Below are 23,958 nucleotides of genomic sequence, written 5' to 3' on the forward strand. Positions count from 1 at the left end.
GTTCTATGTGAATTAACTATCTGCATGCTGTTTTGTATGTTTTTTACTCATCTGAAATTTACATGTATTTATTAGAAATGCCCACACCCACTAAAAACACTTGTTAAAGACAATTTTTGAAAATATATTATATTGCCAAAACTTCTTTGTTTTCCGTTCCTGCAAAATTGGTATAGTAGGAGTATCTTCCCTTATCACATTTTGACAATTAGAATAGTTAATGGAAAAGTAAAAGTAAAGTTTTGCATCGTGCCCGGCCCACTAGGCGCTCAATAATTTCAGTTCTTTATTAAATGAAGCCTGTGCACCATTTTAGAGCAAAGCAAAAAAAGCGCGTTTGTAAAGAACGGGTGGGGGTAGGGAAAACGGTTAGAAAGGTTCGCCGACCCAACACGGAGGGCCCGGGAAAAAGGGAGGAGAGAAGAGTGAGTGACAGAGGAGGCAGCCAATGGGGAGACTGGGAACTACTTCCCCCCTCCCTTTGCGTTTCAAATTCTAAGCTCCGTTTCCATCCGGGTCCTTCAGCCTCGTTCCCGGGCAGTATAAAGTTTGCTGTCTCCTTTGTTCGCCCTCGTTGCGCAGTAGTGCTAGCGGCTTCGCGGTTTGGTCCTCAGACCGGGCAGCTGCCACTGGTGCTGAGCTGCTCGGAGGCCCGTGTCGGCGAGCTCGTTGGAGCTTGAACCCATTGTCACCCCTCCGGTACGTGTCTCCTTTCCTCAGTCCGTTTTTCGTGACACTCTCGCCTTGTTAGGACTGGGGATTATATCTCCCTGGAGATGGGGGTGGCGGGCGCCATTTTAAGAACCCAAAGGTTCCGACCTATTTAAATAAAGCAGAAGGGGTCGAGGGAAGACAAATGAGGGGGCCCGTTTGGTTGTATGCCTCTCGAGAAAGTTTCGCTGCCGCCTGCGGGAGTTGGTAGCGGAGGTCGGGCCTTTGTAGGCTGGAGCGGGGCGAGGAGCGACCGCACCACCGCGATACCTGCATTGGTATGGCGCTGGCGCTAATGATGGGCATGTGGACTTCCATGCGGGCTGCGGGCTACGTATTCATTGGCGGCCCCGGAGAAGAAGCCCTCTGAATGTTCCCAGCCAATGTTGGTGGTAAAAGTTAGTCCCCTGACCAGTGTCAGTGGTTCTGGGTTGAATCCAAGTGTCGCCATTTTGTCTTTTACACGCGGTTTTTAATGACGAGTTTTAATTAGGTTCCGCTGCAGTCACGGAGTGTCGAGTGTTAGTGTGTGCGTCCGCGTTCCGTTACTTAATAGGAAACGAGATTGACAATTTGTTTTTATCTTTTTGGCTGGATAGTAGAATTTTAGGTAGGGCGGGGGCCGGTGAAGAAGAGGCGGCATAACTTGGCTCAAACTTCACATTTCTCCTTGGATTTAGTAGGGAATTCTAAATAGGAAAAGAGGACGTTGGAAGAGGGCTTGGTGTTAAGGTCCTGTGCTTGGCCTGTGACCTTGGGAGTCTTTTAAAACCCCATCGTTAGGAAGGGCGTGATGAGTAATTGAACCTTTCAAAGGCAACAGAACTAGAACTAGAAGTTGGTTTTTTCAGATGTTAAGCAGCTGATGCTTAAGAACAGCTATGGGTGATCAAGGGTAGTGGTAAGAGTTAAACTGGCCCTTTTAACCAGTTTTATGTAAATTGCACTGTTACTAATCTACTTAATTCAAATTGCTTCCTACTGTGACTGAGGCTTAGCTTGTTATCCTTTTCTTTAGTTATTAAGGAACAATGGTTTTAGTGGAAAATATGAAAAATGTGCCAAAGTAAAAGTGTCCAATAAACTTGAGGAACTTTTTGCAGTGAGGTAATACTATTCCTTTTCAGCAGACTCACCGGCAAAAAAAAAAAAATGGTTGAAGCAGATCGCCCAGGAAAGCTCTTCATTGGTGGGCTTAATACGGAAACAAATGAGAAAGCTCTTGAAGCAGTATTTGGCAAATATGGACGAATAGTGGAAGGTGAGTTGTCTGGCAGTACAGGCTGGGCTATGATAATTAAAATATAAGCTATGATGAATTTGATTGCATTGATCGTCTGACATGATAATGTATTTTGTCCTCTAAGAAGTTCTGAGCTTTCTGTTTACACATTTACTTCGGTTATTTCATTTGAACTAGGATAACACTTTATTTTTCTGAAAACTACTTTTTAGTACTCTTGATGAAAGACCGGGAAACCAACAAATCAAGAGGATTTGCTTTTGTCACCTTTGAAAGCCCAGCAGACGCTAAGGATGCAGCCAGAGACATGAATGGAAAGGTGAGATTGTCTACACAATGGATGATAACCTATTAACAGTGCATAACATAACATAGTTGCCCAAGTCTGGTCTAGGGCAGCTTTTGAGTTTTCGTCGTTTTTCAGTGTATACCTGTCTGGGACTCATCCTGTTTGTGATCCCGTTCCAAAGAGTATTCTGTAATTGCAGAACCAAATCTGGTAGTGAGTTATATTTTAAGCTGTTAACATTCTCTCAGTTCAGAATAATTATGACATTACGTGATACCTTTTTTTTTTTTTTTTGGTAGTCTCCCTCTGTCACCTAGGCTGGAGTGCATTGGTGTGATCTGCCCACTGCAGCCTCTGCCTCCCGACTTCTAAATGATTATTCTGCCTCAGCCTCCCGAGTAGCTGGGATTACAGGCACGCGCGACCACGCCCGGATAATTTTGTATTTTTGGTAGAGACGGGGTTTCACCATGTTGGCCAGGCTGGTCTCAAACTCCTGATTTCAGGTGATCCACCCGCCTCAGCCTCCCAAAGTACTGGGATTACAGGTGTGAGCCACTGCACCTAGCCAACATGATACATTTTGTCTTGAGATCCATAAGCCATATTTTGATAACTTGGCTTTTAGTTTTGATAACAAACTGATACCTACTTGGCCTTGTTTTAAATTTTACCATACAGTAATGCAGTGGATTCACCTTATGTTTCAATCCAGATCATCAGTATCATTTTTAAGTATTAAGAATTTTAAGTGGAAAAGCCCCATTTAACTGGCTATATTTGCAGTGTTTTTTCTTAGACTAATTAGTGAGCAACATTTATCCATAACTGTATTTTGAAGGACCCGTTAGTGTCTTAGTGCATAGTAGATGTGCAAATTGTTTAAATTTTGATTTAACCATATCTTTTTTTTTTAGTCATTAGATGGAAAAGCCATCAAAGTGGAACAAGCCACCAAACCATCATTTGAAAGTGGTAGACGTGGACCGCCTCCACCTCCAAGAAGTAGAGGCCCTCCAAGAGGTCTTAGAGGTGGAAGAGGAGGAAGTGGAGGAACCAGGGGACCTCCCTCACGGGGAGGACACATGGGTAATAACTTGCGTGGACCTCGGGTTTGGTGTGTAAATTAGGGACTGCAAGCTCCCACCAAATGGATGCTTTGGTTAAGTCCTTGAGGAAAGGTGCCAACTTTTGAAATTGACAACACTTGTTCATCTATCAAAGTGATTGCCAGTTGAAAGCATGGGAAGCATGTGAGATTATAGTGTTAAACCGGGGACAGTGTTACTTCTTGTCCAAGTAGTTTACTTTGTAGGAAAGGCATTTAAAAATTGATAAGCCAAGGTGTTGGACATGAAAATGAAATCATTTTTCTTTTATTTATTTATTTTTTTTGAGACGGAGTCTCGCTCTTTCGCCTAGGCTGGAGTGCAGTGGCGGGATCTCAGGTTACTGCAAGCTCCACCTCCCGGGTTTACGCCATTCTCCTGCCTCAGCCTCCTGAGTAGCTGGGACCACAGGCGCCCGCCACCTCGCCCGGCCAGTTTTTTGTATTTTTTAGTAGAAACGGGGTTCCACCGTGTTAGCCAGAATGGTCTCGATCTCCTGACCTCGTGATCCGCCCGCCTCAGCCTCAGCCTCCCAAAGTGCTGGGATTACAGGCTTGAGCCACTGCACACAGCCCATTTTTATTTTTTAAAGTTAGCTGGGCATGGTGGTGGGCGCTTATAATCCCAGCTACTCAGGAGGCTGAGACAGAAGAATCACTTGAACTCGGGAGGCGGAGGTTGCAGTGAGCTGAGAACGTGTCACTGTACTCCAGCCTGGGGGAAGAGAGTGAGACTCCTCAAAAAAGTTTAAGACTACCTTCAGTTCTTACTTCCCCAGTCTATATAACTGCACTGCATGTTCCATCAAGTACAAGTGAAACTAGACTAGTGAAATTAATAATGGTCATTTTTGTTTGTTCGTTTGTTTTTGGGAGACAGTTTAGCGCAGGCTGGAGTGCAGTGGCACGATCTTGGCTCACAGCAACCTCTGCCTCCCAGGTTTAAGTGATTGTCCTGCCTCCGCCTTCCGAGTAGCTGGGATTACAGGCATGCAGCACCACACCTGGATTTTTGTATTTTTAGTAGAGACAGGATTTCACCATGTTACGCTGGTCTTGAACTCCTGGCCTCAGGTGATCTGCCTGCCTCGGCCGCTCAAAGTGCTGGGATTACAGGCCTGAGCCATTGTGCCCGGCCTAATGGTCATATTCTTGATGAAGCAAAGGAAATTTTATAGTGGCTGAGTTTGGTGGTTCACGCCTGCAATCCCAGCACTTTGGGAGGCTGAGGCAGGAGGATCACAAGGTCAAGTTCGAGACCAGCCTGGCCAGCATGGTGAAATCCTGTATCTGCTAAAAAAAAAAATACAAGAAATTACCTGGGCATGGTGGCGCACACCTGTAATCCCAGCTACTCGGGAGGCTAAGGCAGGAGAATTGCTTGAACCCAGGAGGCGGAGGTTACAGTGAGCTGAGATAAAGCCACTGCACTCCAGCCTGGGCGACAGAGCGAGACTCCGTATCAAAAAAACCTCATATCTTTCTTGATTCTTGTGAGTAGTAATATTTTTCTTTTCTATTCTTGATGTAGATGACGGTGGATATTCCATGAATTTTAACATGAGTTCTTCCAGGGGACCACTCCCAGTAAAAAGAGGACCACCACCAAGAAGTGGGGGTCCTCCTCCCAAGAGATCTGCACCTTCAGGACCAGTTCGCAGTAGCAGTGGAATGGGAGGGAGAGGTAAATGTTCCATGTATGACAATCTGTGCTACTACTGTAACACAAAGAATTGAGAGGTGAATGATGCTTAAAAGTTTAATTGACTGGGCGTGGTGTCTCATGCCTGTAATCCTAGCATTTTGGGAGGCCAAGGCAAGAGATTGAGACTATCCTGGCCAATGTGGTGAAACCCCGTCTCTACTAAAAAAATACAAAAATTAGCTGGGCATAGGGTGGGTGCCTGTAATCCCCGCTACTTGGGAGGCTGAGGCGGGAGAATTGCTGGAACCTGGGAGGCGGAGGTTGCAGGGAACCGAGATGATACCACTGCACTCCAGCCTGGCAACAGAGAGACTCCGTCTCAAAACACACACACCCCTACCTTTATTCGTGGAGTCTGGGCGTGGTGGCTCACACCTGTAATGTTGGCACTTTGGGAGGCTGAGGTGGGCGGATCACGAGGCCCGGAGTTTGAGGCTAGTCTGGCCAACATGGTGAAACTCTGTTTCTACTAAAAATACAAAAATTAGCCGGGCACGGTGGCGGGTGCCTGTAATCCCAGCTACTCTGGAGACTGAGGCAGAAGAATCACTTGAACCCAGAAGGCGGAGGTTGCAGTGAGCCGAGATCACAGGACTGCACTCCAGCCTGGGTGACAGAGCGAGACTCCATCTCAAAAAAAAAAAAAAACTTTTGGTCATGTGTTCTAGGTGATCTAGATAAATGGAATTAGCACTGAAAAAAATTTTAAATGTGAATGGGAAATTCTAGAAAAAATGAGATGATCTAGCCTCCGTAATGTCATCTTTGAAGTCAGTCTCGTTTTCATAGCCTGGATGTAAGTTCACGTTTTAACTTCTTTCTCTGACTGTGTTTAAAAAAAGTGATGTAATTTTCCTTAAGCTCCTGTATCACGTGGAAGAGATAGTTACGGAGGTCCACCTCGAAGGGAGCCACTGCCCTCTCGTAGAGATGTTTATTTGTCCCCAAGAGATGATGGGTATTCTACTAAAGACAGGTAATAGAAAATTGCAGCTTTTTAAATTAATAATTAAGGTTGAAGGACAGCTTATCAAAAGCATGAACCAAAACTTTTGTGTTTGTAGCTATTCAAGCAGAGATTACCCAAGTTCTCGTGATACTAGAGATTATGCACCACCACCACGAGATTATACTTACCGTGATTATGGTCATTCCAGTTCACGTGATGACTATCCATCAAGAGGCTATAGGTAAGTGACTGCTTCTGTGGCTTGCATGTGAGAAAAGTTGCTATAAAAGTTGATGCTCTGGGACTTAAAGATTTCTCTTTAATTTAGCGATAGAGATGGATATGGTCGTGATCGTGACTATTCAGATCATCCAAGTGGAGGTTCCTACAGAGATTCATATGAGAGTTATGGTAAGATACTGGTTAAGGGTCTTGAGTATCACCAGCTTGAGTTTTTAGGTTCGTGAGCCAGTTTTTTAGGCTGCGTGGTGCTTGCTTTTTAAAGGGATGTTTGCTTGCTTTTAAAGGGGTAACTTTATCAGCTGGGCTTTTCCTAGTTTTGTGAGGGGCTTTTTTTGTTTTTCTAAGTTTCTTTTGAGGCTGTTTGCTTGCTTTGGAGGGGATTTTGCTTGCTTAAATTGGCAGCCTTATGTGTTTTCCCCCAACAGTGAAAATACAATTTAAAAATTTTATTAACAAGGTCAAATATTTACCATTGCAATATGAAGGCAAGTTCTACAGTTCAAAATTGCAACTTATCACTGGAAAGTGGCTGAGTGTCTACTATAAAATAACAAGCTCTCTGGAATATCCTCTTGAAATACACACCGTCTTCAGTCTTTTCAAACAAACATTAAAATGAATCCATTTCCATATCTCAGCAGATGAGCAAATCCCTGTTATGGCCAGCAATGGCAGAGTTTAAAACCTCCCACCCAGTTGAGAAAGTAAACTTTTAATACAAGAATTCTGTAAATTCAGATTTAAAATGTTGTATATATACAATTTATAGTGTTGCCATATTACCTGACCATTGACCCTGCAGGTAACTCACGTAGTGCTCCACCTACACGAGGGCCCCCGCCATCTTATGGTGGAAGCAGTCGCTATGATGATTACAGCAGCTCACGTGACGGATATGGTGGAAGTCGAGACAGTTACTCAAGCAGCCGAAGTGATCTCTACTCAAGTGGTCGTGATCGGGTTGGCAGACAAGACAGAGGGCTTCCCCCTTCTATGGAAAGGGGGTACCCTCCTCCACGTGATTCCTACAGCAGTTCAAGCCGCGGAGCACCAAGAGGTGGTGGCCGTGGAGGAAGCCGATCTGATAGAGGGGGAGGCAGAAGCAGATACTAGAAACAAACAAAACTTTGGACCAAAATCCCAGTTCAAAGAAACAAAAAGTGGAAACTATTCTGTCATAACTACCCAAGGACTACTAAAAGGAAAAATTGTGTTACATTTTTTAAATTCCCTGTTAAGTTTCCCTCCATAATTTTTATGTTCTTGTGAGGCAAAAAGTAAAACATGTTTAATTTTATTTGACTTTATGACATTGCTTTTCAACAAGCAAATGTTAAATGTGTTAAGACTTGTACTAGTGTTGCAACTTTCCAAGTAAAAGTATCCCTAAAGGCCACTTCCTATCTTGATTTTTCCCAGTAAATGAGGCAAGCAATTCTAAGATCTTCCACAAAACATCTAGCCATCTAAAATGGAGAGATGAATCATTCTACCTATACAAACAAGCTAGCTACTAGAGGGTGGTTGGGGTATGCTACTTATAAGATTTCAGGGTGTCTTCCAACTGAAATCTCAATGTTCTCAGTATGAAAAACCTGAAATCACATGCCTGTGTAAGGAAAGTGCTATTCACCCAGTAAACCCAAAAAAGCAAATGGATAATGCTGGCCATTTTGCCTTTCTCACATTTCCTTGGGAATCTGCAAGAACCTCCCCTTTCCCCTCCCCCAGTAAGACCATTTAAGTGTGTGTTAAACAACTACAGAATACTAAATAAAAAGTTTGGCCAAAACCAACCATGAAGCTGCAAAGGTGCTTGCTCTTACTGTTTCAAATTTTTGCAACTCTGTAGTGTCTCACTTTTAAAGGAACAGCTTGATTGCAAAGGAGAAAATAGATAAGCAATGAAGTTATCTCCAACTTCCTAAAGGCTTATGACTTCTAAAAAGTGAATCTATCAGCATTCCACATCAGATTTAAAGCATCAAATGCCTGTGAAACAGCAAAGATGGTAAGCAAAGCAAACTAGTTTTTCCGTCTAAGTCGAAATTGAACACTTACCTTCCTCATAGTACAGTGAAACATACTGTACCTCAAGGCAATGGAAATGCCTTCTAGATTAAAAAAACTTTTGGAGAAAAGAAATATTCAATAGCATATTAGAAGTCTTCCAAATTCAACACTTGGATTCTTTTTTTTTTTTTTTTTTTAAGCATGTGTGACACTTAAAGGCTTTATTAATAAAGCTGTTGTTTACCAATGGCGATCTGGGGCTTGGGAGGGGGTATTTTTTTCAAAGTCCATTTTTGATGAAGACCTTTAAACATGCTTCATATGTTTTAACATTTTTTTCAAATTAGTCTTTTAATCAATATAGGAAATGGCTTAAGTTTGGGGTCCCCCTTTTTACCCCTGTAAGCCATTGCAAACTTGACATTTAGTTGGATGCCTGACTTGTTTTTAGTTCTATGAAACTACACTGTATGGAGAAAATCTATTGCAAGTGGTCTTTAAAAAGCAAAACCTGAGGCAGCATGACCCAGGTCCAGCCATGAAGTTGAAAAAGATGCTCTTGAATATAGTAAACTTGAAGACCTCCAACTAAAAATCCTTATACTGCACTTATTCCTTCAAATAAGTTTTGTTCGTTCAACTTATGGATTTAACGTGGCAGTGCACCATTGGAACAGAATGACAATCCATAAGCCATGCAACTTAACCATTTAAGCCATTCCAGTCCATCCCGAGCCAGTGAATCTTCCACCACTTAAGAGAAGTAGTAGAACATGAAATATATTAAGCTGCAAGTCTGAACTTGCCTTTTCTCTCTGGAAAAGAGGGCAGTAATAGGCAAGTTTTAAGGAATTTCCTTAAGAGAGATAACTAGTTTTCATTTATTTAACTTTTGCAGGTTGATGATTATGCTCATTATGGTCGTGGAGTGCTGATTGATTCACAGTAGATAAAGCTGGCAGTAAGAGAAATCAAATGCTAAGGTAAGTGTTGAAAGCAGTGGCCTTTGAAGGTTTAAATGCTGTGTAACTACCACTTAGTTCAGCTGTGACATTGGCAAGTTACTGTGGTCCTCATTTCATCTGTAAAAATAGTGCTTGGAATTGATGAAATTAAGTGCTTTAATGTGTAATATCTGCACATTTCATGGTGAATATAGAGTGAGGTTACATTTTAATGAGTCTGGCTCATTCATGCGATTATTAGCTACTTTTGAACCCATAAAGCTTGCTAATAGCTCTTCATATGCAAGCATTCTCAACAGGAAGTACACACGTAAGAGGTTTGCTTGGCTGGGCGCCGTGGCTCATGCCTTTAATCCCAGGACTTTGGGAGGCCAAGGCGGGCAGACCACGAGGTCAGGAGTTAGAAACCAGTCTGGCAAACATGGTGAAACCTCATCTCTACTAAAAAAAAAAAAAAAAAGGAGAGTGGTGGCATTCGCCTGTAATCCCAGCCACTCGGGAGGCTGAGGCAGGAGAATTGCTTGAACCCAGGAGGCAGAGGTTGCAGTGAGCTGAGATCACGCCATTGCACTCCACCCTGGGTGACAGAGCAAGACCCTGTCTCAAGAAGAGGAGAAAAAGTTTGCTCAGTGCATTTTGTAAAAGGATATAATCTCATTGTTACTAGTTAGTGCCTGCTCATTTGCACAGCCACAATACAAATTGACTAAATGTGGAGTTAATGATGCAACTGTGACTGCAAGTTCCCTGTTTGATTAACATAATTTTGACATGATGACATAGTATGTAATTTTAATGTTACCAATTTTTTTTTTTTTTTTTTTTTTTAGACGGGGTCTTGCTCTTTTGTCCAGGCTGGAGTGCAGTGGCGCGATCTCAGCTCACTGCAAGCTCTGCCTCCTGGGTTCACGTCATTCTCCTGCCTCAGCCTCCCCAGCAGCTGGGACTACAGGTGCACGCTGCCACGCCCGGCTAATTTTTTTGTGTTTTTAGTAGAGACGCGGTTTTATCGTGTTAGGCAGGATGGTCTCGATCTCCTGACCTTGTGATCTGCCTGCCTCGCCTCCCAAAGTGCTGGGATTACAGGCGTGAGCTACCAAGCTCAGTCGCCTGTGGTTGATTTTTAAAGCTTGCGTGTTGTTTTTTTTTTCCTTTCTGAGGCAGTTTTGTACTTGTTGCCCAGGCTAGAGTGCAATGGCGTGATCTCCGCTCACTGCAATTTGCTTCCTAGGTTCAAGCGATTTTCCTGCCTCGGCCTTCCAGGTAGCTGGGATTACAGGTGCCTGCCACTGTGCCCGGCTATTTTTTTGTATTTTTAGTAGAGATGGGGTTTCACTGTTGGCCAGGCTGGTCTTGAACCCCTAACCTCAGGTGATCTGCCTGCCTCGGTCTCCCAGTGTGCTGAGATTATAGGCGTGAGTCACTGCATCCGGCTTTTTTTTTTTTTTTTTTTTTTTTGAGATGGCTTCTCCCTGTGGCATGATCTCAACTCAGCACCGCCCAGGTTCAAGCGATTCTCCTGCCTCTCAGATTCCCAAGTAGCTGGGACTACGGGTGTGGACCACCGTTCCCGGCTAATCTTTGTACTTTTTGTAGAGACAGGGTTTCACTATGTTGGCCAGGCTGGTCTCGAACTCCTGACCTTGAGTGATCTGCCTGTCTCAGCTTCCCAGTGTTGGGATTACAGGCGTCAGCCACTGCGCCTGCCCAGAGCTTGCTTTTTAAAGCAATTTTATTTTTAGCTAAAACAACAAAAAATACATTTAAATGATAGTTTGGGGGGAAGTACTTCACAGTAAAACAAATACTATGTAACAGGATCCCATGTGTTTTTCATTTTACAGAGTTGTTGAAGCAGAAGGCGGCTGATTGTCAATAAGTCACTACAGTTGCATAAGCAGTGCTGTCAGAATTGGTTTGGTGCAGGCAATAGATTTTGCCTTCAGGGGTTCCTGTGGATCTGAGGAAGGCATCAGTGTTGATTAACACTCATAACTAGGGAGCGAGTGGTAGTTACTTAAAGCAAGTAATTGGCCAAATGGAAAAGGGGAAGTAATTAAGGAAATTGGTAAGTGGAGGTAGTCAGGAAGTTCTTGTGGTTCTTTACATAGATTTTACAGCTTTGGCTTTCATTTTGTTTAGCTAAAGTTACGGGGACAACTCTTCAATTTAGAACTTAAGTTGAATTATAAAAATGATGGATATAGGTGGTAGCTCTATTTAGTGAAGTGTTTGTCAGAAAGTGAAACATTTTTTGGTGGTGACTTATCCACAAACAATTTAGTTGTAGAATAAAACTTATGATTGACATCTGGAAAGTAACCATGCTAAGATGGTAAGCACACTGGAAACATGTAGGCCACTTGGCTTTGTTTTGCTGTATTGTTTTATAAGCCTACTTTACCTCCCAGTCTTGGAAACAAGTTTTAGTTTATTGGTTTGGAGACTAGAGCCAATAGTATAATGCTCTCAAAGGAAACAGACTTGAGTTGTTAGAGGAACTAACCCAACCTCTATGATTTTTTTTTTTTTTTTTTTTTGTCGTGTAGTTATGGCACTGTCTTGTTTGGAACATTTGCAACTGGGGATAGTACCACATTTTTAACTCTCATTTGACAACCTACTACTAATCACAGACCCCAAGGTTAATGACCAAATTTATGTGGTTTTTGCACTTCCATAGTTGTCTCAGCCCAAACCTTCTATACTCTTATGATTACTTGGGTTACAGCTTCTGTGAGGACCTTTTGGCTCTTGAGATATCCTAAATATTTAAGGTATTTAGATATCTTTAAGATAGTATAGGATATAGAGATTGTACCAAATAGGAATATTAAGTTCAAAGCAAGGAGTATGTTAAAATGACCAGATACCTGTTTGATAAATAGTTTACTGACCTAGCAGACGTGTGGAAAAAGAATCGGATCTTGATTCTTCTGGGTTTATACTGGTTGTAAAACGATACAGAAAATGTTTTCCTTGTTTAACTGGTAGTTGAACATAGAACTTGGGTATTATAGATCACTTTTCACTTTTTGGAATGTTTTGTATTGAAACTTAATAAAAGTTTAACATGGCATCTTTTTTGTGGCAAGGGGCTTTTTTTTACTTTTAAGAAATTAGGGGTTTATGTTTTTAAGTGTTTTTCCCATATCCGCCTCCCCCAAACACTAGCTCCGTTGCATTGATGACACTTAATCAGTTTTGCATGGGAATGTCCAGAGTCATTGAGGCTGTTCATGTGACTAGGCCTCCCTTCTTTTTTGAGAGTAAGCTTCGGGAGGAATGTAGATAACTTCAATCCTCATTGTAAAAGTTAAGTGGAAGCACAATCACACACCTAAGAAGCAGAAGCTAAATAAACCAGGAATCAACTGTAGTGCTTTTATTTAATTCCTGCTTAACTCTTCGGGATAAACAGGTCAGCAGCTACTCAGTTGTGGCTGTGGATTCTAAATGCTTTGGGTCAAGCGAAGCATATGATAATATGTTTATGAATTTGTAGTTTTCAGTTTCTTTACCTAGTGTCCTGTATATATCTGATTAGTTGATGTTCGTTTGCATCTAAAACTGGACATTGCATTTGGGTTATGTAGTCAGTTGAACAGAACTCATCACATGGAGAAAGATGCAGCTAAGCATTAAGATGGCAGAGAAAGCCCTAAGTATTGTCATTCTGTAAATAGCCTCAGCTCTACACCTGTTGTTTTTTGGGGGTTTATTAATGAGATGGAGTCTCGCTCTGTCCCCCCGGGCTGGAGTGCAGTGGCGCCATCTCAGATCACTGCAACTTCTGTGTCCTGGGTTCAAGCGATTGTCCTCCCTCAGCCTCCCAAGTAGCTGGGATTACAGGCATGTGCCACCATACCCAGCTTATTTTGTATTTTAATAGAGACAGGGTTTTCATCATGTTGGCCAGCCTGGTTTTGAACCTCCTGACCTCAAGTGATCTGCCCACCTCGGCCTCCCAAAGTGCTGGGATTACAGGTGTGAGCCACCGCGCCTAGCCAACTCTATACCTATTGTTCCAGGAAAACATTACCCATCCCATCAATACTTTATGTTGTACATGTCAATATACTTCCTGAAAAATAACTTGAACTTTTCTATCAATGAGTTCAACTTGAATCGATTTTTAAAATAGCATTTAAATCTGAAATTGTATTAAGTGTACCGTTTTATGAACTGTGAGAAATGTGTACCCTATCAAGATAATTACCATCATCTCAAAGTACTAGAGTTTTAGCCATGTATACATCAGTAGTTCCATATTGCCAAGTATGAGTGTATTATGCTTTCCCATTCGTGGAAACCTGTTTTTGGCTTTCATTCATAAAGTTGCTATAAATATTCTTATACTAGTTTTTGTTTTTGTAATTACTGAGATGACAACGGGTGCAGAATTGCTGAATCAGGATAGATGTACATTTTTGAGAGATCGCTAGGCATTTTTTCCAAAGTAATATTTTGGAAACACTTAGCCAATGATGTGTGAGTTATTAATCCATGCCTCCTCAGTATCTGGTGTTAAAGTTTAGTCCTTATGGTGAATTTGTGGCTTATCCACTGAGGAATGAGTAGCACTTAAAAAAAGTATGGTGAAATGCACTGATCTCATGTACAGTTTGATCAGTTTTGAGAAATGCTTAACACATCAAGACACAGAACATTGCTCCAGAAAGTTGTGTGTGCCCGTTCTCAGTCAGTAGACCACCTCCCAACACCAGACAAACACTGACCTGGTTTCCATCATAAGATGTTTTTTGCATATTTTGATTATGTAAATTCTGTTGATGTAATTTATGTCTAGCTGCTTACAGAATGTTTTTGAGATTCATCCACATAGTTGCATGTATATTCCTTTTATTGCGGAGTAGAATTGCAGTGTATGACGTGACTATTGATGGACATCTGGGCTAGTTCCAATTTTTGGCTGTTACAAATTCTGCTTTGAGTATTGTACGAGTCTTGGACGTAACAGTTTCGTTTGGATAAATATCTTGAGTGGAATTCATGAAGTGACAGGGTAGATAATACAGTAATCTTCAACATTGTTGAAGATTTATTGAAGGGTTCTTGGAAAATTTAATAATGAAACCAATTTTACCATAGGCTAGTTAACACAAGAATTAAGTTCCTACAGCATATTTGTAGTTAGAAACGTCAGACTTTTTTTTGAGACATCATACTCTGTTGCCCAGGCTGGCGTGTAGTACCATTATGACTTACTGCAGCCTTGACCTCCCGGACTCAAGCAATCCTCCCACCTCAGCCTCCCAAGTAGCTGGGACTACAGGTGTGTGCTACCATGCCTGGCTTGGTTTTTTTGTTTTGTAGAGACAGGGAGTCTCCCTTTGTTGCCCAGGCTGGTCTTGAACTTTGCAATCCTTCCTCCGCCTCCCAAAGTGCTGAGATTACAGGTGTGTGAGCCACTGCACCTGGCACCAAATAAAAGCCAAAACACATCTAATACTAAACATTGAAATAAACGTGAGCTGTGCATGCATTTAAGAAAAGTTGAAAAGCTATATAATTATTTACCCAGTTCAATTTAAGAAAAATTGAAAAGCTATATAGTTACCCAGTTGTTTCAGTTCAGAGTCTCAAGAAACTAGAACCTATCTAGCCAGCTGAAGGTCAACATGGTAACTGATCATGGCCAGGAGACCGTCCCATTGCAGGGCATGCTCACACCCACATTCAGTCAGATTGGAACCATTCAGACTTGCAAGTATACCTTTGGGATATGGGAGGAAACCTAGTACCCAGAGAGAAAGCCCATGCATACACAGAAAGGATGTATTAAACTCCACACAGTGGTCCCAGCCAGGAGTTGATTTTTTTTTTCCTCAACAAAATGATGTTGACCAACCAAAATGACATTTTTTAAGGACCTGCTGTATGTTTAATTTTTAAGAAACTACCAATGTTTTCCCAAAGTGGTTGTGCCATTTTATGCCCTCAGTAGCATTTTTTTTATTTTTTTTATTTTTTTTATTTTGAGAGGGAGTCTCTTACCCAGGCTGGAGTGCAGTGGCACGATCTCAGCTCACTGCAACCTCTGCCTCCTGGGTTCAAATGATTCTCCTGCCTCAGTCTCCCAAGTAGTTGGGATTACAGGCACTTGCCACCACACCCAGCTAATTTTTGTATTTTTAGTAGAGACGAGGTTTCGCCATGTTGGCCAATTTGGTCTCTGATATCAGGTGATCCACCCTCCTTGGCCTCCCAAAGGGCTAGGATTACAGGCATGAGCCACCGTGCATGGCCTCATTCGCAATTTGTGAGAATTCTGGTTGCTCCATAACATTCTTAACAACATGTGCTGCTGTTGATCAGCTTCATTTTAACCATTCTGGTGGGTGGAGTAGTATTGTGATTTTAATTCACATTTCCCTGATGACTAATGATGCTGAGCACTTTTTTAAAAAAGCTTTATTTGGAGATAATTTTAAATTTTCAGAAGTTGTATAGAGTTTTCATATATGCACTACCCAATTTCTCCGAATTTTAATGTCTTACGTAACTATGGTGGTTATCAACTAAGAGACTAATGTTGGTATGTTTCCATTAAACTCCAGACTAGACTGGGTGTGATGTCTCATGTCTGTCATCCCAGCATTTTGGGAGGCCAAGGTAGGCGATCACCTGAGCCCAGGTGAGCAGCCTGGAGAACATAGTGAGACCCAACTCTACAAAAGAATACAAAAATTAGCTGGGTGTGGTGTCAGGAACCTGAGATGGGAGGATGGCCTGAGCACAGGAAGTTGAGACTGCAGTGAGCTGAGATGGTGCCACTGCACTCCAGCTTGGGTGACAGTGAGACCATGTCTTAAAGAAAAAACAGACTTTAGATTTCACATATTTTCTGCTGTCTTCTCTCCATTCCAGGATCTACTCCAATGTCTCACATTGTACTTCATACTGGGACATTTTTTTTGTTTGTTTTTTTGTTTTTGAAACAGTCTTGCTCTGTCACCCAGGCTGGAGTGCAGTGGTGCAATCTCGGCTCACTATAACCTCCACCTCCTGGGTTCAAGCAATTCTCCTGCAGCCTCCCGAGTAGCTGGGATTACAGGCATCCACCACTATGCCGGGCTAATTTAATTAAATTTATTTATATAGAGACAGAGTCTCACTCTGTTGGCCCAGGCTGGAGTGCAGTGGCATGATCTCGGCTCACTGCAAGCTCTGCCTCCCAGGTTCACACCATTCTCCTGCCTCAGCCTCCCGAGTACCTGGGACTACAGGTGCCTGCCACCATGCCTGGCTAATTTTTTGTATTTTTAGTAGACATGGGGTTTCACCATGTTAGCTAGGATGGTCTAGATCTCCTGACCTCTTGATCTACCTGCCTTGGCCTCCCAAAGTGCTGGAATTACAGGCGTGAGCCACCATGTCCGGCCCATATGCCAGGCTAATTTTTGTATTTTTTCTTTTTTTTTTTTCTTTTTTGAGATGGAGTCTTGCTCTGTTGCCCAGGCTGGAGTGCAGTTGCGTGCTCTCAGCTCACTGCAACCTCTGCGTCCTGGGTTCAAGTGATTTTCCTATCTCAGCCTATTAAGTAGCTGGGATTACAGGCGTGTACCACCACGCTCAGCTAATTTTTGTATTTTTAGTAGAGATGGGGTTTCACCATGTTGGTCAGGATGGCCTTGAACTCCTGACCTCATGATCCACCCGCCTCAGCCTCCCAAAGTGCTGGGATTACAGGCATAAGCCGCCGCGCCCGGCAATTTTTGTATTTTTAGTAGAGATGGGGTTTTGCCATGTTGGCCAGGCTGGTGGGCAGTTTCTCATGTGCTTAGTTAGCCATGTGCATAACTACTATCACAAAGTGTCTAAGACTTTTGTCCGTCTTAAAAATTCGGTTGCCTGCTTTTAAACATTACAGAATTTCTCCATGTGTTCTGGATACAAATTGTCAGATGTGTTTTGAATTTCTCCTCCCAGTCTATCTTGCCTATTTTTAATTTTTTTCAATGAGCAAATGAAATCTAGTTTAACAAAAATGGTTCTTGGTTTCTGTGACCTAACAAAATTGCCTACTCCCTGGTCATAAATATTTTTTCCTGTCTTCCAGAAGTTTTGTAAGTGTTGTAAGTAGACAAGGTTTCACCATGTTGCTTAGGCTGGCCTTCAACTCCTGGGCTCAGGGGATCCACCTGCCTAGGCCTCCCAACATGCTGAGATTACATACATGAGACACCATGCCTGTACAAATTTTGTGGTTTTAACTTTTGTGTTATGTCTGTAATCCATTTTGAATTTTTTTGGGTATGAGGTAGGTGTTGAAATTGATTTTTTCAAACACAGATAGGCATTTGAGTATCTTTTTTTGAAAAGACTAGCCTCCAGTACTTCAGTATCTTAATAGGAAACATACATACCTGTGTCCATTACTGTACTTAAAAAAATTGATTGGTAATGTCTATGTCTATTTTTATCTGGATTACTGTAGGATTTTTTTTTTTTTTTTTTTTTTTTTTTGAGACACAGTTTTGGTCTTGTCACCCAGGCTGGAATGCAATGACACAATCTCAGCTCACTGCAACCTCCGTCTCCCCGATTCAAGTGATTCTCCTGCCTCAGCCTCCCGAGTAGCTGGGATTACAGGCGCCCACCATCATGCCTGACTAATTTTTGTATTTTTAGTAGAGATGGGGTTTTGCCGTGTTGGCCAGGCTAGTCTCGAACTACTCACCTCAGGTGATCCACCAGCCTTGGCTTCCTAAAGTACTGGGATTACAGGCGTGAGCCTCTGCGCCCGGCCTGATTACTGTAGTTCTATAGTAAGCTCTCTAAGGATATTAATTTCTTAAAGTCCTAAAGTTTTCTTCTTGCAGAGTGTATTTCTTTTTTTTTGAAGTTGCTATTGCTGTTTTTTTCTACTTCAAACTTCTTATTAGGGACTTTCCTCAAATAATTGGAAAGTTTTGGCTCTGTGTTCATGATCATAAGAAGAGAGGAGATTAACATGTTTATAAACTCTGAGGGCTTTTTTACTGAGCTTCACTGTGGATGCTGTTTGTCGGTGAACCCCTGTGCTATGGTGTGAATGTTCCCTCCGAAACCCATGTTGAAACTTTTTTTTGAGATAGAGTTTCGCTTTTGTGGCCCAGGCTGGAGTGCAATGGCGTGATCTCGCCTCATCGCAACCTCTGCCTCCCAGGTTCAAGCGATTCTCCTGCTGCAGCCTCCCAAGTAGCTGGGATTACAGGTGGGCACCACCATGCCCAGCTAATTTTTGTATTTTTAGTGGAGATGGGGTTTCACCATGTTGGCCAGGCTGATCTCGAACTCCTGACCTCAGGTGATCTGCCCGCCTCGGCCACCCAAAGTGCTGGGATTACAGGCATGAGCCACCGTGCCTAGCCCACGTTGAAACTTAATTCCCAGTGATTCATGGATTAATGGGTTAATGGATTATCATGGGAGTGGGACTGGTGGCTTTATGAGAAGAGGAAGATACCTGAACTAGTACACTCAGCTTCTTCACCATGTGATACCCTGCACTGCTTTGGATTCTGCAGAGTCCCCACCAGCAAGGAGGCTCTCACCAGATGTGGCCCCTTGACCTTGGACTTCTCAGCAAGCAAAACTAAAAGAAATCAATTCTTTATAAATTACCCAGTCGCAGGTACTCAGAAAACAGAATGAGATACCCTGATGTCAGTTTCTTCAGGGATTTTTTATTGGAAAGAATTCCTCAAGGAACATATGGCCAAATTCTTGCCTTGAAAGTATAGGTTGTATTGACCAGCTGAAGGTGTAGTTTTCAGGGTGGCCTGTGTGCCTGCACATGTAATATGGTCCCCTGTTCAACTGGGCTCCAGTGCTGCCTAAATGGAACCCACCTCCCGCTGGCTTGGCACAGATGTTCTTTGTCTTGCTGTGGTGATGAGGTGGGAGATGATCTTTCTGGTGCAGTGTTGCAGGAGAAAGGGCACAATGACACATTTCACCCCTAGCTTCTCCTCTGTCCATGGAGCCCCCTCCTCCGTTTTAGGCTACCGTTACCTGACTTCGTTCCTACCCCAAACTCGCCCTCCCCTGTCTCTAGGTGTTTCTCTGTTCTAGCTAGACTGAGTTCACATCCCAGTTTCAGCATTACCAGCTGTGTGACCTTGGGCAAGTTGCTTAACCTCGCTAGTTTTCTCATCTATAAAATGGGAATAATAATTATATCATTGGCTGCTAAGATAAATGAGTTAATAGTTCCTGGCATATGGTAAATGCTGCATAATGTTAGATTTTATTATTTTAATCAATTTTCTTCTTGTGTGTCATCTTTAGGGCTAGAATGAGGGGAAGGAACCAGCACTTTGTTAGATCAGCATCTTGTCAAGGACAGGATAAAGCTGAGTTTCTTCCTTTGTCTCCTGAGTTCGTCATACTCCTCAAATACTTTGGTGTATTCTGATTAGTACACACAGAGCCGCCCCCATTTTGTTTTTACTTTTCTTCCCCATTCCGACTCCCATACATTCACCACCTACCACTGGCAATCACTTTAATGCATTTAATGTATGTCCTTTTGTTGTATGTGTTTTTTTGTTTTTGTTTTTGTTTTTGTTTGAGACTGAGTCTTGCTCTTGTTGCCCAGGCTGTAGTGCAGTGGCACGATCTCGGTTCACCACAACCTCTACCTCCAAGGTTCAAGCAATTTTCCTGCCTCAGCCTCCCAATTAGACAGGATTATGGGTGCCCGCCACCATGCCTGGCTAATTTTTGTATTTTTAGCACAGATGGGGTTTCACCATGTTGGCCAGGCTGGGCTTGTACTCCTTACCACAAGCGATCCGCCCGCCTCAGCCTCCCAAAGTGCTGAGATTACAGGTGTGAGCCATTGCATCCTGCCAGGAAACTTTTAATACTGTTTCTTTTTCCTGGTTATTTAGAGGCAGAGTTACCAGCTGAAAGTGAGGAGTGAAAAGTAGAGATTTGAGGAGAGAGAATAAATGAGACAGTCATTTGAAAAGTTAGAAAGCGAACAAACTAGAGAAGTATTTGGTAGTTTTGAATCCCATTTGAGATTTGCATCATGAATTTATAGAGACACCAGTTGAACATGCTTATATATTTGTCTCTAGCAGTACTTGCAGCTCGAATGCAGGTGTTGATCCCACAAAGCAAGTATACAGTGAGGGAGAAGTAAATGCTCGAAGATAACTTGATGTACCATGAGAAGGTAGAATGGATATGGGACAGTAAAATCAACAATAACTATGCATTACACTATGCTGTCCACATACTACCCCAGTTCCTTATTCTCCTTTGTGGCCAAATGTCTTGAAAGAGTCACTCATGCCTGCTGCCTGCAATTCCTGTTCCCACATTCTGTTTAATTTCATTTCAGTCAAGTTTTCACTCTCATCATTCCACTGAAACTGCTCTTGTCAAGGTCACCAGTGACCTGCACATTGTTAGATTCAATCCAAATTTTCCTCTTCCATATTTTATTCCATTAGTCACTTTTTCCCTGATAGAATATCTTTTTTTGAATTTTAGGATAGTACGCTTTTTCTTTTTCTTTTTCTTTTTCTCTTTTGAGACGGAGTCTTAACTCTATTTCCCAGGCTGGTAGTACAGTGGCGTGATCTCGGCTCACTGCAACCTCTGCCAGCCGGGTTCAAGTGATGCTCCTGCCTCACTGTCCTGAGTAGCTGGGACTACAGGCATCCGCCACTACCCCCAGCTAATTTTTTGTAATTTTGGTAGAGATGCGGTTTTGTCACGTTGGCCAGGCTGGTCTCGACCTCCCGACCTCCGGTGATCCAGTATCCTTGGCCTCCCAGAGTACGGGGATTATAGGCGAGAGACACCGTGCCCAGCCCAATTCCTTTTTCTTTTACCCCACTGATCACTCCTAGTCTCTTGCTGATCATCTTCCCTAACCACCCTTTTTTTTTTTTTTTTTTTTTTCTTTTGAGACAGGGTCTCACTCTGTCGCTCAGGCAGGAGTACAGTGGTGTGATCTCTGCTCACGGCAATCTTCGCCTCCTGGGCTCAAGTGATTCTCCTGCCTCAGCCTCCTGAGTAGCTGGTATTAACAGGCGCTCACCACCACACTTGGCTGATTTTTCTAGTGTTAGTAGAGACAAGGTTTCCCCATGTTGGACACCTGGTTTCGAACTCCTGACTTGAAATGATCTGCTTGTCTCAGCCTCCCAAAGAGCTGGGATTACAGGCGTGAGCCACCACGACCTGCCGAGGTACCGATTTTTAAATACCCATTGTTTCTTTTTGTCTTCCCGTGATAGAATATAATCTCCCTAAGATGAGGGATCTTCGCCTGTTTTGTTTATTCCTGCATCCCCAAAGCCTGAAGTGATGCCTAGAACATGGTAGGAGTTCAACAAGTATGTGTTAAATGAATATGCTTCACTTCTCATAGTTGTTCTTTCAAAAATATCTCTGAACACACTTTAACTGTTTTGCGTACATCTTCAAGTGTACTGCCTTACGGCCACCCCAAAGAAAGACAATCTAAAGTTCTGTGAATAGTTGCATTCAACTCTAAGTGTAGAATGTCTGTAATCTTACCTCCAAATTTTCTAATACATAAACTGAAAATGTTAAAATATATCCCTAAACATTCTATATAAAATATTGGGAGAAGAGAAGACGAGTATGATACAGTAAAAGAAGAAATTCAGGTAGAGACTATAACTCTTGCTTAGGTAATTGGTCACAAGGCAATAATTGTTAATTACAATATCCTTCCTAAAATACCCATTTTGTATATGTTTTTTTTACCTTAGTTAATCCTGGCATTTTACTTGGTTTACTAAACCTTCAATCCAGAGGGTTCTAAGCCTGTGTGATGTAATACTCTTCCTTTAGCTTTTATGGTTTTTTTTGAGACAGAGTCTCCCTCTGTCCCCCAGGGTGCAGTGCAGTGGTAGGATCTCGGCTCACTGCAAACTCCGCCTCCAAGGTTCAAGGGATTCTCCTGCCTCAGCCTCCTGAGTAGCTGGGATTGATTATAGGCATCCACGACCACGCCCAGCTAATTTTTATATTTTTAGTACAGACAGGGTTTCATCATGTTGGCCAGGCTGGTCTTGTACTCCTGACCTCAAGTGATCTGCCCACCTCAGCCTCCCAAAGTGTTGAGATTAAAAGTATTGAGATTACAGGCGTGAGCCACTGTACCTTGCCAGGAAACTTTTGGAAACTTTTAATATTGTTTCTTTTTCCTAGTTATTCAGAGGCAAAGTTATCACCTGAAAGTAAGGAGGAGTAAGTGGAGGTTTGAGGAGAGATAATAAATGAGACAGTCATTTGAAAAGTTGGAAAACGAACAAACTAGAGAAGTATTTGGTAGTTTTGTGTCCCATTTGAGATCTCTATCATGAATTTATAGAGAAACTAGTTAAGCATGTTTATATATTTTTCTCTAGCAACACTTACAGCTTGAGTGCAGGTGCTGGTTCCACAAAGCAAGTATACAGTGAGGGAGAAGTAACTCCTCGAAGATAAATTGATGTACCATGAGAAGGTAGAATGGATATGGTACAGTAAAATCAACAATAACCATGCACTACACTATGCTGTCCACATACTATCCCAGTTCCTTATTCTCCTTTGTGGCCAAATGTCTTGAAAGAGTTACTTATACCTGCTGCCTGCAGTTCCTCTTCCCACATTCTCTTTAATTCATTTCAGTCAAGCTGTCACTCTCATTGCACTAAAACTGCTCTTGTCAAGGTCACCAGTGACCTGCACATTGTTAGATTCAATCCACATTTTCCTCTTACTTCCATATTTGACTCCGTTAGTCTCTCCTTCCCTGATAGTATCCTAATTTTAGGATACTACACTTTCCTTTTCCTTTACCCTATTTATCACTACTATTTTCAGTCATTGGCTGATTCTCTTCACTAACCTTTTTTTTTTTTTTTTTTTTTTTTTTTGAGACAGGGTCTCACTGTGTCCTGGAGTGCAGTGGTGCAGGCTCAGCTTACTGTAACCTCCGCCTCCCTGGTTCAAGTGATTTTCCTGCCTCAGCTTCCTGAGATTCTGGGATTACAGGTGTCCACCACTACACCCAGCTAATTTTTTGTATTTTTAGTAGAGATGAGGTTTCACCATGTTGGCCAGGCTGGTCTTTTAACTCCTGACCTCAGGTGATCCAACTGCCTTGGGCTCCCAAAGTGTTGTGATTACAGGTGTGATTCATGGCTCCAGGCCCAGACTTTGTTCTATGTACTTTTCATGAACATATTTGTTCCTCATTGCCGGGCGCGGTGGCTCATGCCTGTGATCCCAGCACTCTGGGAGGCCAAGGCTGGCGGATCACTGGAGGTCAGGTGTTCAAGACCAATCTGGCCAACATGGCAAAACGCCATCTCTGCTAAAAGTGTAAAAATTAGCCGAGCATGGTGGTGGGTGCCTCTCATACCAGCTACTCAGGGAGTCTGAGGCACGAGAATCGCTTGAACCCTGGAGGTGGAGGTTGCAGTGTGCTGAGATCGCGCCACTGCACTCTAGCCTGGGTGACAAGAGCATGACTCTGTCTCAAAAAAAAAAAAAAAAAAAAAAAAAAATTTTGCCCTCACAAGAACCTATAAGGTAAATACTATTATTTTCCTCATTGAAGGCATGAGGAAATTCAGTTACATAAATTAAGTAAATTACCCAAGTTACATACCTATATACTGATAGACTTGGATTTCAAGTAGTGTTGTTCCAGAAATCATGTTTTTAACTAGTATGCTACATGACCT

The 23,958-nt window shown here is 42.5% G+C and overlaps 1 protein-coding gene and 1 non-coding gene across 6 annotated transcripts in view; both read left to right on the forward strand.

The window, feature by feature from the left end:
• Positions 1 to 499: 499 nt before the first annotated feature.
• The window catches only part of RBMX (RNA binding motif protein X-linked), a 66,342-nt gene continuing 42,883 nt past the window's right edge, over positions 500 to 23,958 (forward strand). Inside the window, exons 1-11 of one of the 5 annotated variants that reach the window (XM_031660858.1) lie at positions 500 to 699; positions 1,842 to 1,972; positions 2,167 to 2,273; positions 3,161 to 3,332; positions 4,883 to 5,035; positions 5,918 to 6,032; positions 6,121 to 6,246; positions 6,334 to 6,416; positions 7,051 to 8,259; positions 9,160 to 9,244; positions 11,071 to 12,305. In XM_031660858.1, the coding sequence (XP_031516718.1) occupies positions 1,864 to 1,972; positions 2,167 to 2,273; positions 3,161 to 3,332; positions 4,883 to 5,035; positions 5,918 to 6,032; positions 6,121 to 6,246; positions 6,334 to 6,416; positions 7,051 to 7,361 (1,176 nt within the window). In that variant the 5' untranslated portion in view covers positions 500 to 699; positions 1,842 to 1,863 and the 3' untranslated portion in view covers positions 7,362 to 8,259; positions 9,160 to 9,244; positions 11,071 to 12,305. Of the gene's footprint in view, positions 700 to 1,838; positions 1,973 to 2,166; positions 2,274 to 3,160; positions 3,333 to 4,882; positions 5,036 to 5,917; positions 6,033 to 6,120; positions 6,247 to 6,333; positions 6,417 to 7,050; positions 8,260 to 9,159; positions 9,245 to 11,070; positions 12,306 to 23,958 lie in introns of those variants that run through there. The other 4 variants (XM_009198354.2, XM_031660859.1, XM_021932730.2 and 1 more) reach the window with 4 other exon arrangements.
• LOC116272246 lies at positions 2,020 to 2,091 on the forward strand. Its single transcript, XR_004180965.1, has one exon. It is a non-coding gene; the product is annotated as a small nucleolar RNA SNORD61 (small nucleolar RNA).

Source organism: Papio anubis, chromosome X, assembly GCF_008728515.1.
Source record: "Papio anubis isolate 15944 chromosome X, Panubis1.0, whole genome shotgun sequence".
NCBI classification, from domain to species: domain Eukaryota; kingdom Metazoa; phylum Chordata; class Mammalia; order Primates; family Cercopithecidae; genus Papio; species Papio anubis.